Below are 18,073 nucleotides of genomic sequence, written 5' to 3'. Positions count from 1 at the left end.
TCCTTGTTAATTTATTGCTGCTCTTCTGCTCCCTGGGTGTGCTGTAGGAGTTTGAAATTGAGCTGGAGGGCTCACAGACCCTGCGGATTCTGTGCTATGAAAAATGCTATAACAAAACCAAGCTCACCAAAGAGGATGGAGAGACCACTGACAGGATCATGGGGAAAGGCCAGATCCAGGTGAGTGAACTGACCCATTCCCAGACTCCTCACTGTGATGGGGAAGCAGAGACCTGTTTCCATACATTCCAGTGGTCTCTGCTTCAAGAAATATTCCAAATGTTGGTTGCTGGTGGGGGATTCTCTTTGTCCAAGACATGTCTGGGAAGTTAAATATGATATGGCTTTTCCCATGTTCTCCTGACCCCTTCCAGTCTTGGACTGGAGGGGCATTCTGAAGGGGAAGGGACGCAGTGCTTGTAAGAATCAGGGCTTCATCCTCTGTCATGTCTCCTTTTACTAAGTTGCCTTTTCAGGGTCAGGACAACAATTCAGTCAATGAGCCCCAGTTAGACTCCATGTACCATGGCAAGGCTGCAGGAGGAAAGAGAAAGTGAAAGGAACGGCTGCACGAGTGGGCTGTCTGAGTTTTCTAGGGCAAACACTACCAGCCCTAAATTATGGGCTGGGATTGTAGTGATGTGTTAATAGGACCAATAGCAGACTTGCCTGTTCCTCTGACATCAGCTGTGTCCAGAGTGGAGTGTCTGTGACCACTAGTTTTGAGACAGAGAAATAGCCTGTTTTGAGCTCTTACTCACTGAGAAGCAGCTTGTGACATTTCTGTAATCCTAGGAGAACATCAGAGCAGGATGGAGCTGTGATGGGATGGTAGCAAAGGGGGAGACACTCCCAGGGTGTTTCTGAGAAATGGAAGCTGAAGCTCTGGATAGTAGATCCTGGGAACTTGGGCAGGTGTCCCACTTGTTCCAGGCCTGTGGGCACAGACTGTTGTATGGTTCCCTCTCCGCCCAGAGCTGTTTCCTGCATGTTTATGGCACTTTGTGAAATAACTAACAGTTCTCTTCTCCCATTTCTGTCGTGTTCCTCACCTCTCCCTTGAAAAGCTGTCCTCTTGTAGCTGAGTGGTGGCTACGCAGACCTTATTCTCCTGTGAGATTTCCACAGGGGCCTTGAATGATTAAGGCCTGCAGGACCAATTCCAACCTCTGGTTCTGGCAAAGCTGAGTGTGCGTCTGCACAGCATGAGACCTGCTCTTTCCCTTTCCTCTTCTGTGCCACCATCCAGGAAAACTTTGCCACCAAATCTCTAGGGAATGTTTGAAAGAAAGCAAATATTTGAGTATTTAAATCGGTAAATGCTAGTACAGTGCAGGATCTCTTGTGCACCTCACTCAGGCCAACAGTAGACTGGCTATATATACCTTTGGGGTGTACTGACTGAAGCTCTGTTTCACGGAGCTTAGTGTTAATAAAGGAATAAAACTTTAGTTGGAAACTCTTTGATGTCTCTCTCTCTTCTTCTGAGGGGTCCCAAGATTGCCAAATCCATGATTTTTTTTTCTAAGGTTTCAGGTGGAGATGGTGAAAATAAATTTCATGGAAGATTCTTGACAATGAGATGCTATTTGGCCAAAATAGGCATTATCACAGACTCAGCATAGTGTTTCATTAAAAAATTCTACTTTTTAAAAAAAGTCTAATCCTTTTTGTGTGAGGTGGGGGAGGGAATGGAAAGGGAAATATTTTTGGTTGAGCTCTTCTGTCCCCAAACTTAAAAAAAAAAATAAAAAAAAATTAAAAAAGGCTTTTCATTTTTTGAAGAGAACCTGATCATTTTTAAATAAAAAATAATTTTTGGACAGTTTTTAAAAAAATCTGCATTCTGTAGTAGCAGGAGAAATAAGTCCCTTCCCACTTCTGGATCTTTTTTCTGATTTCTTTTTTATTATTTTCTCCATTGGGTGCATCCACACATGCAAGCATGTGTGCTTGCAGCAGCTCAAATAGAAGTGGTGTAGTTTGAGCCGGGGCTTTTTGCCTCAGCACATGTGCCCAGACATGCACTCTGGTGTGGGGCAAATTGTGCCACTTAGGGCAAAATAACCCTGCCTGGCTCCTCCTGGATCTGCAGCCAGGGGGACCTAGAGCCCAGGGCCAGCACCTGTGTTGTCCCCAGCAGTGCCCTGTCCTGGCCCCAACAGTACAAAAAGCTGCCCTGGCAAGTAGCTCAGGGCTACTTGCTCTTAGGAGCTTCTGGGGCCCAGCCAGTTGGTACCTGGGGACACTACCCCTTGTGCCAGCTGGACTGCTGAAGCAACCCTGAGAGTGCCCTGTACCCTTTACCCACCGCAACAATCTAGTAGTGGAGGCTGCTGCCTGGCTGTGACCTGCTGCACATCTGCCAGACCCAGATGGGGACTGCAGAGCCAGTAGAGGCATCTGCCCCTTTGGGCCAGCTGCCAGTGGGCTGTGGCTGCAGAGTTGGTCTTTGTGTGATACTATTGCCATGTGTGCCCCTGCCCGGCCACCTGGGCAGCTGTCTCCTGGAAGATGTTCTGGGTGTGGTGGCCTGCTTTGAACGGTCAAAGCATGTCTTCCTGGCCCAAGTTAGCCAGGAGGTCAGTCACCTCCAGCTGGGTCCAACGTGCCAGCTCTGAGCAGGCTCCACTGCCTGGGTCCTGCCACTTGCCTCCCTAGCGGGAATTCTGGTGCTCCCTGTTTGAAAACTGAAAAATCCCGGATTTAAAAAATCCCAAAGTCACTGTAAAATACCCTGAAATCCATGTTCCTCCACAATTGAAACAAAAGACCACTAGATATATAGAGTGAGAGACAGTGATCAATTGGGCAATGTTTTATTGATATATCTACAGTGTTAAAGCAGTTTGGAAGCCTTCTAGTGTCTCTGTCATCATAATAAAATGAATTCTAAATACTTATGTTTTGCTGCTTGCCTTTGGTTTTCTTACCATAGAGCAGTTAGAGCTCCCTGTGACCCTTTCACTAATCAGGATGTGGGGACATCTGCCCCTGCAGCCACAGCTCCTGCCAGCAGGTCACATCCTGTCTGGCAGCTGGGCACGCAGGGTGTGTGCTGGGGGGATGTGGGGTTTGCAGGAGGGGTATGGGAGGATGTGGGGGGCCATGGGATTTGTGGGTGGATTGTGGAGGGACTGTGTGGGGGGGGGCTGCTCAGGAGGGGTGGATCCCCTACCCCCCACAAGATGCAGCTTCCCTGCACACCTCATGGACTGCCCCCCACAGGGGTTACAGCCCCCCTTCACAGGGGACACATGGCCCACCCCCGCTTGCTCCCTCAGCCTCCTGGATTGCTGCCCTGCCTGGCCCCATCCCCTACCAGCTCCTGCAGCGCCCCCCCTCCTCCCCCATATTGCCGGGATGATGGGGCAGGGCAGTGATGGGGGGGAGCTCAGGAGGCAGGCAGTGGATGGGGTTGGGCAGGGCAGCGATCAGGGGAGGGGGGCTGGGGGAGAGGGGGGGCCAGCAGAGTCCCCCCCATGGTCCTCTCCCCCCTCCTCCAGCCCCCCTACCCCCTACTTACTGGCAGGAGCCCAGGTCCAGCTCCCTGCTGCTGGCGTGCAGCCTGCCCTGCATGAGCAGGCAGTGTGCTTCAGCACCAGGGCAAGGGCCAACCATAGAAATGCTCCGGCTGGCTACCAGAGCATCTCTGTGGAGGACCCAGCCTCCAGTTGCCTCAGGACATGGTCCAGGACCATGCCCTGCCCTGCTTTTTTCCTTTGCGTTTTTTTTTTTTGACCCCTGGATATCCAGGGGTCTAATTTTGCCCCCATGCTGCAAATTTACATGCAGCATGGGGAACATTTTTTCCTTCCTGCATGTGCCTCTTGCAGCGTCTCAAAGCGCTTTGAGATGCTGTAAGAGACACGTCCACTCTCATTTGGACGCGCTCATTGAGGGGAACTCCTTGATTCTCAAGAACTTCTTTGTCACACAACTTATTTTTAATGACCATATTCTTCATCATAGTATAGTTTTAAAGAGAAAATCCTAAAAATAACCAGCGTGAAGGGATTTATGTTGACAAAATCTCAAGGCTTTGTGAGTCATACTGGAAAGAGTCCAGAGGAGGGCTACATGAATGAGTAGAGGTCTGGAAAACAGACCATATGAGGAGAGGCTGAAGGACATGGGACTGTTCAGCCTGGAAAAGAAGACTTGGGGGGACTTGGTGGTAGCCTTTAAGTATATAAGGGGTGAACATCAGGGGCTAGGAGAACATCATCTGTTTGCCAAGGCATCCCAGGAAAAGACCAGGAATAATGGTCATAAACTGCTAGAATTTCACTTCAGATTAGACATAAGGAAAAACTACTTCATTGTTTGTGTGTCAAGAGCCTGGAACAGACTCCCCCCAGAGGTGGTTGTCACCGAGTTGGCGTCACCACGAGGGTAAAGGTCATCGGGCTGTGTTCTTATCTTTTTATGGACCCTCGCCAGGTTAAAGGAGTGCTTTTCTATTTCTTCTCAAGGAAGAATTCTCACAGTCCTTTGCCTACCTCGCCCGCCACGATTTAGATGAAATTACTGATAGGAGGAAATGACGAATGATGACAGTTACTGTTCTCCATGGGACAATCAACACCTCCCTGGCTAGAGTTGATCCAAAATAGCAGTTTAGCAAATCGCTTCTCAGCCTCTTGTCAGCTTAAATTGAGTGTGGTATACAGCAGGGCTATGCGAAGCTTCAGGTGCTGATTCGATTCGGAGGAGATTTGACCCGGTTTGGTGGCCAAATCTCCAAATCGAAATCGAATCAGGGGACCAATAAAAAGGTCCAAATCGATCCGAAGCTCTGAATCTTCAGAAAAGATTTGGAGAGCTTCCATGATTCGGACAGTCCCTGCCCACTGCAGCAGGGAGCTAGAGCCAGATTTGGAGCTGGTAAATAGGGGGCAGGGGAGGGACCATGGGGAGACCCCTGTCGGGCCCCATCCCCTGCCTCCCCCTCCTCCCTCCCCCTGCCATGGCTGCCTTGCCTGGTCCCAGCTCCCGGCTTTTTTTTTTTTTTTTAAAGAGCCCCACTCACCGGGTGCTGCCTGGCAGGGGGACGGTCCCCACTGCCCCCCACTGTCCCACGCTGCTTCAGGGGCTCTGCACGAGCCCCCAGCCCCGCCACGGCTGCCCCACCCACCCCAGCTCCAGCCCTCTAAGAAAAAAAACCTGGACACCCCCCCCCCCCCCCCCCCCCCCGACTCATCAGCTCCTGCAATAGCCTCAGGGTTTTGTGAGGCTCATGGAAGAGCCTCCCACATATCACGGGGCAATTGGGTTTGCCCCCTGCCAGGCAAGAACCAGTGAGTTTGGGGGGTTTTTTTCCCCTTAAAGGGCTGGAGCTGGGGCAGGCAGGGCAGCCATGAGGGGACTGGGACAACGGGGGGTGAGGTCGGGGGTTCATGCCCCCCCTGTGGCACAGGGCAGTGGGGTTTGCCCCCTGCCTGGCAGCACCTGGTGAGTAGAGGCTTTTTTTTTTTTTTTTTCCAAAGTACTGGGAGCTGGGGCAGGCAGGGCAGCCATTCCCAGGGCTGGGAGAGTAGGCAGGGGATGGGCCTGCGTGATTTGGAGATTCAGCAGCAGCCGAATCTCCGAATCAGATTCAGCCAAATCGATTTGGGGCAGTGATTCAAATCACCAAATGGAATCATTGTCCCCTGAATCGGCCAAATCCAAATCTGAAGTGAATAGTAGCTGCTTCACACAGGCATAGTATATGGCCTTATGTGCCAAGTTTGGGAGCTCCTCCGTCCCTACACTCCTGCCACATACATCCGGGTGTTTAATAGTCTCAGTCAGTTTAATAGTGCCCCAACATCATTGCTGTAAGCGCCTCCCTTGACTCTGGGTATACCAAATAGTCCATTCACTATTGGTATAGAAAAAAGTGAGCAGACAGGCTGCTCCACGTTCAACTGTGACTGGACGTGGTCTCTCTTCAGCTCGCTGCTGGATCTGGTTTCCAGGAAGCTTTTGAGGTCCCTGCCTGCTCCCAGGAGCCAGTCACCAGCTGTCATCACCACGCAGCTGGGGATGCTCCCTTGAGCTAAGAGTGAGAACAGCTGATGTGGGGGAGCCGTATTTTGCCTCACCTTAGAGGCATCTGAGGGGCCACAGCCACATCCCCACTCAAGTTTCCAGTTCAAGCCGGCAGCCCCTCTTGATGTCAGCTCTCGGCTCTACTGTTTATCCCCCCTCCGCTAGGAATGAGTGGAGACACCATCCTGGCTCTGCAGCTTGCACGCTGGGGCCAGACTTCTGGTAGGTTTCAGGGCCCTGGGTGGTTGGGGCAGGGTGGCAAGCGGGGTTTCTTCCCTGCTCTTCTCCCCAGCTCTGCCACAGTGGTACGGTCGCCTTCCCTGGAGATCTTCAAAAGACAACTGGAAGCGCACCTCATTGGGGTCATCTGACCTTAGCAGTCTTTCCTGCCTTAGTGCGGGGGGTTAGACATGATCTCATGAGATCCCTTCCAGCCCCTAACTTCTATAAATCTATGCATCTATACTGGGCTACTTTTTTTTTTTTTTTAAGTGAGCCATTGAAAGTTCCCTTGTAGAATCAAAAACGGTTATTGTAATGCAACAGCAGAAATCAGTGGGTAAGGGAAAAGAATTACTTATTATTAGTGAAGTCAGTATTTCTTCCTACTACTATTTTTAATATTTGTTTACTATCAAGATTTTTCCAGAAGCATTTGCATTATGTCTTTTCACTTAGGAACTCTGAACGGTCACGTGTTCTCGTTGTCATCCTTATTCAAGACAAAATTCCCTCCGTAAATACAAGTAGAGTTGTTTGGAAACCAAAAGGAGTTGGGTACGCTTTTCTGAAATCCCACTGAGTCTAGTGTCCCAGAGAAGTCAGGATTCACATCTGCATCCTCTCATTGCTGCAGAAACTGGGAAAAGGTTCCATTGCCTAAAAACCACCATGTATTATTAACCCATTTGGTTTTACGGTAAATCTACAGCTTCCCAGCACTGTTTCTGAATTACCAGATTCTCTGTGCTGGAAGGATGGGGACAATTGTGGGATCCCAGAGCTGTGAAATGTTTATTAGCTGTATGTTTTATCATGGCTGAGGAGGAAGGAAGGCAGTAAATCACTCCATGTATCCAGACAGAAGCTTCCAGGAACAGGCAGCAGTCTTAATGATACCCATTGCTCATATGTTCTTTTCCTTTGGAATATTTTATTTACCTCTTTTTATAGCCACAGGCAAAGCTTCATTGTTGGTAGGTTCTGAATTTCTTTCCACATTATACAAACCCATCCCATTATTCTGACAGGGCTGCTTTATGAAGTGGAATAACCCCTCTAGAAAGGCTGCTTCCCTGAGAATGGCAGCAGCAGCTGTATGGCTCTCACCTCCCATGGACACACAGGTGCACCAGCCCACCATGCCAGAGGCACTGTGTGCAGACAGGAGATGAGCTTCCCAAGCACAGTGTGGGGTCGGGGGGTTTTTTTGCCTCGACATAACAGGAAATGCCCAGTTGGGTTAAATGGTACCTGACAGCTCCTCTCATCGCAAGTGAAGGTTGTTTTTTCCCTTTACATTTTTTCATGGGATGAATTTTTGGGAGGCTGAAAGCTGGCCTTTCTACCCCCTGGATTTTGCCCTTTTCCTGCCAGACAGGTTGGTCTGGGCTCCGTGTAGGAGTTGGGCTGCCTTTGTTTATTCTCTGACTGTGTCTGGGTGAGCGAAGATGTCAGCAAGACTGTGAATAACCCTGGGAATGGGCTAGTTGCAAAAACCTACATTGCTTTGTCATCCAGGTCCCAGAGTCACCCCAGGCCTCAGCACCTTGGCTTCCTCCATTATTTTTTTTTCTGCATGAGCAACGCAGGCAAGCCCCTTCCCCCTCCAAAACAGTGCTGGCAATTCAACAGCACTGTGAACACAAATATTCTGGTGCTCTGACAGCCATGTTCCTCTCTTGCCATGCAGACTCATCAACCTTATCTGCTTAATTATCTGTGACATTATGTAGAAGGGTGTCAAGCCATTTCCCTTCCCTTTTTTATTCTTTAGACCTGGAGATAGATGGTTTCCAGAGCCGACTCCAGGCCGTTCACTCACTTGATCATTTAAGCAGCTTGCCCATGCAGAACAGCAGTGAAAACAGGGGTGGAAACGAAGAAAGCAACGGGTTGTGCCTAAAGGGCAGAGCTGGGGGAGATTAACATGTCAGTGGTGAGCTCAAGGAAGAATGGGGCCAGGCAGGACTGCGTGTTTCCAGCAATAATGGGCTGCTGACAACAAACTCTCATCCGTTACAATTAGAAACTGCTGAAGTGTGAAACTGCCATGGGAATGTAATAAAGGGAGGGAATAACAGGAATATGTAATGCTAACCTTAAAGCTGCCTCATTTCTTTTCCCTTCATCTTCCCCCTTCATTGGTTGCTCCTTGCTTTACCCCTTTCTGGGACTTCCCTCCGAACTGCTGCCCCCTCTCGGATGGGTAACTACACCCAACCAGAGCCTCTTCCACCCATGCCCTGCCTTGCCTTCCCTACCAGCCATGTCCTGCTATCTCTCCTCCCCACACCTTTTTCCCCAAATCCTGTCTACTGTGTGTTCTTCTCTATCTTCTCTTTGGGCCCCACCCAACAAGGTGCTGTGAACCCCAAACTCTCCTTAGCTTCATTGTTGTTTTTTGCTTAAACAGGGGCTTAGCCATTTCTAGGGCCTGACTCTTTATATTGAAACCTCTGCTGCATAGAGCTATTGTGCTTTGTGCAGGTTGGAGAGGGGGAATTTGCTGAGCGCAGGGGGAGAGCTTCACAATGTAAGCTCACCACAAGCATCACCACTGCCAAAGAAGGGCAGTGGTGGTGATTGACGGGGCTCTGGGCAGCAAGGCCAGCCACAGAGCAGTTGCGTGCCTGCTGCAGTTGAATCGGTGCAAGCAGCAACAGAGTTTAAAGATGCTCCCGCTGCAATTTCTCCAAGCAGTGCCCATTTTTGGGGCAGACCTTGTAGTGACGAGACTGCTCCTCCATGTCCTGGATAGTCTGTTCCTACCCCCAAAGGTCCTGGAAACAAGCCAGGCACCAGTTTTCTGCAGAGATATGAGAGGCTTCTGGCCATTAAAAATCAGTGATCATTCTAAGGAAATTTGCATCCGTTCCATAATCTCAGTCTGAAATTAATGCAAGGGCAGCTGACACTAGGAGCCCTCCCAGGTCTTTAGCAGTGTGCTTGGCCTGATGGCTCCTATGGTTTCATCCACGGAGAGCAGTTGTCCTCTGCGTGGGTTCTGTTCTTTTACTGAATGTTCCTTTTTCCAGGTCATTGACCCATAAATCAGGCCTTCCACCAGCCACGGTCTCCTCCTGCACTGAGCTGCCCCATTTACTAGCCTCCTGTGCCTTCACCCTCCAGCCCAGCACCCTGTTCTGACTCGGCTGCCCTTTCCCCATGCTACGCTTGCTGACCCTGTCAGCCAGCTGCCTGTACAGTGCAGCAATGCCAGCTTGCTCAGAGATGAGGGAAACTATGCTGTCCACTTCCCTTTGGCTCTGTTGTTTGCTTCTGTGGTTTTTTCAGGTTGTTGGGCCTGATCTTCTTGACTCGTCCAGTGGTGGAGTGAGTGTTTATTCAAATAATGTTGTGGGAAGCGCTTTAGCCTTGAATGTTTGATCCCATTGCGTACCCGGCATCTAACCTTGACTTTCTCATACTCATTTTTCCCAGCTTCCTCTCTGTGGAGTACAAACTCTTTTCCTTGGAGAGGTTCCAGCTGCAGGGAGCAGAGGAGGCCTTCCGATCCAGCAGCCAGAGTTTGGAGGGATCTGGGAGTTGACCATGCACAATGCTGGGGGAAGGGAGGGGAAGGAATAGGTAACAGAAGCTATTCTAACAGCCTTTGGCAAACACCAAGGATTAATCACAAAGGACAGTCATCTGTCTGGCTGTTGCCTCAAAGAAGACTCCTGACAATTCTAACCTGCCAGATGGCATTCACTCTGGAGACAAAGAGCAATACTGCAGTTGGTTTATCTTTTGTAACATCTGTTTACTTCCCTTCGCCTTGCTCCACACAGTGGGAGTTCATTACTATGACTCTGAGCAAGACTGATACTGCCTGGGCACTTCTTGGTACTTCTCCTGTCACACCTGAAATAGGCAGAACCTCTCTGAATGCTTTTCGCACGCACTACTTCCCTGCCCGCCCATACTATTTAATCACTACTTGGTGATGCATATGCTCCTTAAAGAGCCTTCCTTGGAAGAGTGCATGGACAACCATTTTCTCAGTCATGAATAGTACAAGAGATGGTACCAGAAGCACTGTTACCACCAGGGATCCAAATTTTCCATTTGCCATGAAAAAATGTGGATTTTCTCTAAAGGAGAAAAATGCAGATTTTTCTCTTGTAAAGGAGAAGACCATGGAATTTCTCCTTTGAAGGAGAAGAACATGGGAAACCGCGAGTTCCCCCTTGCAGGCTGGCAGAGTTCCAGTTTGCAAGTGGCTGCTTGGGGCTGGGGGCAGTGGAACACAGGGGACATCACGTGCATGTGCAAACGTGTGCAGATATGCACATGGCCAGAAATACAGCCAGGCAGCATGGAAAGCAGCTCCCCTAGCTGCCTGCAAGTTAGTCTATAGGGGGAGGGGGCATGGATGGGTGGGGGGAAGGTAGATTGAGGCCCCCAAGGTGAGGGAGGGAGGGAGTGGGACAGGGTGGATCCCAGTAGTGGCAGCAGCACTGAGTCTCCCTACACTCCCACTCCCAAGACCCACTCACTGGGCCACGGTGGCCTCCAGGGCAGCAGGATGGGGGGGCCCTGAGCCCCGCAGTAGGCAGCTCACATCTGCCCCCCCACCACTCACACTCACACACTCTCTCTCTCTCTCTATCCCCCTCACAGGGAGCAGGGCTGGGCTCTACACTGGTTTGGCTGCAGCAGCTGCTGCCTCCCACATGTAGCACCCAGGACTCGGGCACTGGGGGGAAAGGGGGCTGTGGGCCCTGGTCCTGTAGCCCTGGCAGCTGGGGGTCCCCTCCAGCAGGGGGTGCACTGGCAGGGTTGGGGTACTGTGGGATGGGAGTGAGAACTGGTAGGGCCAGGGGGCTACAGGCTGGGAGTGAGGGGCAACAGCATTTCGGGGGGGGGGGCACACAAGCATATCAGGGCTGCTTGGTGCCACAAAGCCGGAGGGTGGAGGGATGACAACCACAGCTGGACCCACATCCTGGTGAGCAAAGGGGGCAGGTGAAGCTCTGATTTTCCATGATAAAAAAAACAACAAACAAACCCCAACACCAACCCCCAAAATATATACATATTTAGAATTTATTTTATTATAATGATTGAAGCACTGGTAGGCTTCCAAATTGCTTTAAAATTGTTAATATATTAATAAAACATTGTGTTCAACTGAGAGATAGATAGATAGGTAGTGGCATTTCATTTTAATCATAGGAAAACACGGATTTGCAGTTTTTAATCAGAAAATCTGGGATTTTTATCAGAGAATTTGGGATTTTTAAACAAAGAAAAACCAGGATCCCTGGTTACCACGAAGTTTCTAATAACAGATCAGAGTCGGCCAATGATCAGGTTTTCAGGAAAGCTGAGCTCAGTTTATAGGAAACCACACACTTCAGAAATGGTTTCCTCTTGATTCTGGGAATAGCGTGTTGTTTAAAGACGCAGCACTTCCTCCTTGGAAACTTTTTGGGGGAAAAAAAAAACTGCAGATTACAGCTGATTTGAAGGGACTTGGCCATCTGTCCCGGAGGGGGCAGGTCCTTCCGCCAGATCCCAGTCAAAAACCTCTTAGCAAACCGTTGAGATTGAGGGTTTTAGAAGCCACAGCAACTAAGCACCACTCTTTGATCTCCTCAACACTGCACAGCCAGGATGTGGGAGCTGCTGGTCACCGACTATTCCTTGCAAGGAGTCTTCAAGTATTTCTGCCACAACTGCACCTACAGAAGCCGCTCCAATTCCACAGGGAAACACACGTGTGTGGGCAGCACCCCACTGTGGGCTCATATCTGTAAGAAACTGCGCGGAGGAAAGGTTGGCCTGAGTCGCTTTCTCTCTCTGCTTGTGTGGGAGGCAGGGGTTGGGGTCTGATCTGCATAACTGAGGGCAGCATTTAGCCATATGTGTTGATAGTTGGTAGAGGGGACTGGGATTTACCAGGAGAGGCTGTTTGCATGGAATACCTTTTAGAATAGCAGCGACTGGCATTGACCACTGATCAAATGTCTACAAGGTGCTGCCTCAGCACTGCCCTGCATTGTCTTATCTAGTCCAACGTTTGACCTTGTTTTGCACAGGGTTGGGGCAAGGAAGGTGGTTGTGCTGTGGGATTCATTTTATTTAAGTATCTTCCTGTTTGTGCACCAAGATGTGGATTCTGAATCCATACTTCCCACGGTGCAAGGCAAGAGCATTCACCTGCTCTGCAGCCATCAGGATTTTATATTGCAGAGCCATGTCAGGAAAAGAGCAAGATTTGTTTCCTTCAGTCAGGTTCCAATTGCTCATACAATTCTGCATTCAGATCTCTCTCCTGCAAGCTCAGTCTGAGCTATTTGGAGCTCTTTGCAGGTGTGTGGTTCACATATATTGCTAATCTCTAGGACTTGACAGGCTGCCTTCCAACCTTCTGTTTTTCATGTTGCAAGAAATTAAGCGAGACCTGAAAATGGAGAGTCCAGATCTAGCTTCCAAGCTTGTGTTGATCCACAGATTCCTGCAACAGCCGGGTGCTCTGTCAGGGTGGGGAACATTTCTTGCCTTTATGTTGGAGGTGAAGTGAAAAAGAATAGGGTGTGCTGGGGTAGGGTGCTTCATCCACTTCCCTTTGTGACCTGTGCTGCTTTTCTCAGCAGATTTCAGCTGCTATCTTGCTTTGGTTCCAAGTCAGAGCAGGGTTTTAAAAAGGACAGGACATGGCTGACATCTGTCCTTGGATTGAGGTGCTCAGGGAAGGTCCTCCTGAATCTCACCCCATGTTCCTCCTCTGTTTTCTTCCTCTGAGACTGACTGTTGAGACAACATGTATTTTGAGTTTAGTGGACACTGTTACTTTCAGGAACAGGTAAGCTTCAGTGCTGGGCATGCTCGGTGATGTTGCTGAAGCAGCTCTTTCTCAGCCCCACTTTTCATTTCTACCTGAGCCTGTGTATGACAAGTCCACAGTTCTCCAGCCCTGCTGGTCACTGGGGAATTGTGATCCAAACTCCCCACTTGGGGCTGCATTATGATATTTGTCCTCCGGCTCACAGTTGGAGCAGTGTGGAATTGCAGTGCTATGGGAAGCTCTTGGAAAGGGTGTGCTTCAGGAAACCATCCTGTCCTCTGGGTTACCCCTTCTCTCCAGAAAGCTCTGCAGGCTGGTGTCCGGGGGGAAGCAGCAGGGTGCTGCAGCTCAGGTCTTGCTTTTTGATATGCGAATGATGTACTTTACTCCCTAATAAATCCACAGTGTCAGGTGCTTAAAAATAGTCCCTGGAAGAGACTGATATGGTGCCCAGGTACCCAAGCAAGCAATTGTGTTGTTGAAGACCTGGATAGGTTGGACCAAATAAGCATTAGTGACAAAGCCTAGGGTTTGTGATTTAAAGATGTGATGAATTATTCTCAGCAGTTCCTGATTTGTGGAGCAAATCCATATAAATGCTCAGACAGCCTCCATGCTAGCTGCTTCACCAGGAAGAGCTGTGCAGAGGAACTAGGCAAGTTCAGTAGGACGGGACTGATGAGAGAGGCTACAGATGTCTGTGTTTAAACCTCACTGACACACTGTGCCTGGGAACCCGACCCCCTGAAAGGCTCCCAAAGCTGAAAGAAAAAGCTTCCTGCCCAGTTCCTATCCCTAATCTTGTCACCCCCAAACTTTTTAAAAGCAAAACACCTGTGCAGCAATTTTTTATAAACCCAGCTGATGCCAGCAAATGAGCTGCCTTTCAGTTTGGGGCCAGCAGCTCCTCAGTCTGTTATTTCAGAAAGGAAGAAGCCCCGTGCTGGATTCCAGATGATCACTGTTTTCCTTTCAGAAAACCTATTCTGCCCACTCCCAGCCCTCTTGGGCAGGCTGTCAGTGGCATAATTTTTGCTCTGCAGTGGCAGTGAGCCCAGTCTGACTGTCACTTAAAGGTGAGGTTAGTGGTGCTAGAGAAACAGTTTTGCTATTAGAGGTTTCCACTTGTTAAGTGGATATTGCAGATGCATCATTGCTGGGGTTTTCGTCTCTGCACTTACGGTTCATATACAGCCCTGTTTAAGGTAGCGTGCTCTCTGTGAGTGACCTGACACCTGGAACCTGGGACTCTTCTCTGTTGTTTTGCGACATTGGGATAAAGTGGAGAATGTGTTTGTTTCAGCACTGAATTTCAGGCCTGGCTGAACTATTCTCTGGGTCCAATTTCTAACCTGTGGGTAACTTCCATGTTTTTCAGCTGGATCCACAGGTACTGCAGGACAAAGACTGGCAGCGGACAGTCATCTCAATGAATGGAGTAAGTACGGAGTGCTGAGGCTGACACTTCCTCTCTGCCAAGCCTCACTATCATGTTTTATTCTCTCTGCTCCTTGTTGTGAGTTTGAAAAAATAAAATATTTATTGCTTGAAAGGTAACAAACAGTCTCTTCCTCACAGATTGAAGTGAAACTGTCTGTGAAATTCACCAGTCGGGAGTTCAGCCTGAAAAGAATGCCATCCCGCAAACAGACTGGGGTCTTTGGAGTCAAGATTGCTATTGTCACCAAGTGAGTTGGCCAGTCACAGTTCTCAAAGAATCGTAGAAAACTAGGGTTGGAAGGGACCTCAGGAGGTTATCTAGTCCAACCCCCTGCTCAAAGCAGGGCCATCCCCAACTAGGTCATCCCAGCCAAGGCTTTGTCTAGCCAGGTCTTAAAACCCTCCAGTGTTGGAGAGTCCACAGCCTCTCTGGGTAACCTTTTCCAGTGCGTTTTATGACCCTCCTAGTGAGAATTATTCCTAATATCTAACCTAAACTTCCCTTGCTGCAACTTGAGACCATTGCTCCTTGTACTGTCATCTGCCACCTCTGAGAACAGTCTAGCTCGATGGTTCCCAAACTCTGACGGATTGAGTACCACCAATTTAAAAAGATACAACCTTAAATACCAGCAGCAAATTTTTCAGTTCAGCCTTAAGTGCCAGTAGCGAATTTTTGTCATATAAATTATAATAAATCTGTTAACACATACCACTGACAGGTTGTCTGCATACCACTGGTGGTACCTATTCCACAGATTGGGAACCGCTAGTCTAGCTCTCTCCTCTTTCAAACCCTACTTCAGGTACTTGAAGGCTGCTATCAATCCCCTCTCAGTCTTCTCTTTTCTAGACTAAAGAAGCCCAGTTTTCTCAGCCTCTCCTCAGAAGTCATGTGCCCCAGCCCCTTCACCACTTTCACTGCCCTCTGCTGGACTCTCTCCAATTTGTTCACATCCTTTCTGTAGTGGGGGACCCAAAACTGAACACAGTACTCCAAATGTGGCCTTACCAGTGCTGAATACTCACCTCATCAGTGCTGAGACTCACCAATCTCTTCTTTGTTGATTTATTTTAAGTAGCTCCTGGTTTTGTCCTCAGTGAACAGACAGATCCATATATACCTTTCTATCCCTGCATGACTCATATCAATAGCAATTTCTGCAGAAAAGAACTGTTTTGTATCCTAGCAGCTTTATTATTTGCATGGAAAAAAACCAAACCACCCCCGTGCTTGGAAACCCAGGGTGTTTACTTCAAACATCTCTCACTTTGCTGTATTCCAGAAATGCCCCCTGACCTTTTCGTCTGTACTTAGCTGACTTGGCTCCAGATTTCCAAAGCTACTGAATTGCAGTATTTCCTTTCCGTGCTCGGAAATGTTCAAGCGCTTTGGATCCTGTTGTATTAAATTAACCCCTGATCTTTTGTTATGAATTGTTTGCCAAAAGAAACCCGTTTGTTCATGTTAGATAATTAGGGAGCCTTGGAATTTCCTCCCCAGGGAAGTACAGTAACTTGGCAGCAGCAGAGCTGCTGTGGAATCCTCTAATCACCTGCTAGTGTTACAATCGCTGTGCGTAGATGACCCAGCCGTACACTCCAGTCTGCAGAAGCAGTCAAAGCAGGGACCTTGCAACATTTCAGAGAACTTTCCATAGCTTTAACTGCACTTTCTGTGCCCCCTCTGGCCCTGCTGCTTGCTCCAACCCTCTCCCTCTCCTTCCATCAGGGTGTGTATCCACATCATGACAAAGGGGTGGATAGAGTATGTGCCAGCCTGGGCTAGCTGGAATTGGGGCTGAGAGTATTGAGGATACAGTTTCATTGGCTTCAGTATATGGTAGCAGTCAGAGTGTAACCTCTCCAGGGGCATATGCTCTGGTGACTAAAGTCTTTGTGGCCATCTGTTCACTACTGCTAGTCTGTGCTACAGTTGCAGCTCCATTCTTCCGTATAGACATAGCTTTCACCACCCTTTCACCCTGTGCCTGCTCTTTTTTTCTCCTCTTCTGTCCTCTGCTCTGTCCTTCTCACTCCCCTTCACTTTCCTTGTCTTGCCACCCTCTCCTGATTAAAAATTCTGGTGCTAATCTGGTGTTTCATGTCATCACACTGTTCACTCTGCTGGCATATTCCCATCCTGCAGCTGATTAGATGGGGAGCTCCCTAGGGTAGGAATCATCTACTGCTCTGTGTTTGTGCCACACCCAGTACAGCAGGGGCGGGCAATTATTTCAGGCGTAGGGCCACTTACTGAGTTTTGGCAAGCCATCGAGGGCTGCATGACAGGCAACCAGGGGCAGATAAATATTAATTTTCTAAATTTTTTAGGGGTCCCACAGACCAGATAGAATGGCCTGGTAGGCTACGTTGGGCCCGTGGGCCGCATTTTGCCCACCCCTGCAGTACAGAGGAAGCCTGTTCTTGGTTGTAAATACATGTAGTTAATAGGCAAATAGGGAAGTATTCATTTCAGATTTGGATTTGGCCTGTTTGGAGGACAGTGATTTGATTCAGAGATTTGGATCACTGTCCTGAATCGATTTTGCCAAATCAGCTTTGGAAGATTTGGCACTGATTAGGACAGATCTGCTGATTTGGATTAGCTGGGGAGAGACGGGCACAGCCAGGCGGCTCCTCCAGCTGTGCCTGCCTCTCCTTGGACTGTGGGAGCTGTGGGAGAAGCCCCCATGGCTGCCCTACCCGGCCCCAACCTAGTCCTGGCACTTAAAAATGAACCCCCTCCCCCAAAAAAAGAACACTTCCGCCTAGAGCGAGCCACACCTGCATCCTATGTCCCCTCCCCACTCCAGCTGGGCAAATGGCAGCAGGGCAGAGCCCCTGCTCCCAGCGCTGCCACAGCCACACCCCACCAGCACACCCCCCCCTCCCCCCCCCCGGCTGGGCAGCTTGTCCCAGTCCCAGCTCCAATCCCTCCCTCCCCCACGCCCCTTCCCTCCCCCAACCCCAACAGACTTACCAGCTGGAGGTAGCTGTAGCTGCCTGTTTAGTCTATGGCCAAATCTCCAAATCTGCCGGATCTTTTCCAAAGCTTTTCCAAATCGATTCAGAGCTTTTACTTGGTCTCCCGATTCAGTTCAGATTTGGAGATTTGGTCCGCGAATCTCCTCTGAATTGAATCAGCTACCAAAGCTTCACGCAGCCCTAGCAATTAATACTAATGAGCTCGAGTGTTCTTCTCTCGGAAGCTGCAGTCCCCCCTCAGGAGGGGTTCTGTGCGGGTGGGAGTGTGCACAGATGGGCCTGTTCACCACATTGCTACAAAAACAGTTCCACTAAATTTTCTGTTCAGAAAAAACAAGCTCCATGGAGAACTACCATATGACAGGGAGAATCCAGTGGTTACATCCTTACCTCTTACTAGTTCTTAAACTAGTAACATTCAAAGCAGGGGCTCTTCAACTGTGGTAACTGGGCTCCATTCACTTCAGCACAACTGGTTGAGAAGAGGCTACATGATGTTTGGGAGCCACTGACATGGAGTGGTCTCATTCTGCCCCCTGCCTAATGTGAGCCTGGTAATAGTGTTCTCTCCATGTACACCGGACTGAACTCTTCT

The 18,073-nt window shown here is 49.3% G+C and overlaps 1 protein-coding gene across 2 annotated transcripts in view; it reads left to right on the top strand.

Moving 5' to 3' along the window:
- BCR (BCR activator of RhoGEF and GTPase) overlaps positions 1-18,073 on the top strand; it is a 135,497-nt gene that overhangs the window by 103,913 nt on the left and 13,511 nt on the right. Inside the window, exons 16-18 of one of the 2 annotated variants that reach the window (XM_006266967.4) lie at positions 48-179; positions 14,429-14,488; positions 14,629-14,738. In XM_006266967.4, the coding sequence (XP_006267029.1) occupies positions 48-179; positions 14,429-14,488; positions 14,629-14,738 (302 nt within the window). Of the gene's footprint in view, positions 1-47; positions 180-1,528; positions 2,010-14,428; positions 14,489-14,628; positions 14,739-18,073 lie in introns of those variants that run through there. The other variant, XM_019493679.2, reaches the window with a different exon arrangement.

Source organism: Alligator mississippiensis, chromosome 10 (assembly GCF_030867095.1).
Source record: "Alligator mississippiensis isolate rAllMis1 chromosome 10, rAllMis1, whole genome shotgun sequence".
Taxonomy (NCBI): domain Eukaryota; kingdom Metazoa; phylum Chordata; order Crocodylia; family Alligatoridae; genus Alligator; species Alligator mississippiensis.
Note: the sequence above shows the minus strand (reverse complement) of the source record. Positions and strands in the feature narration are given on the sequence as shown.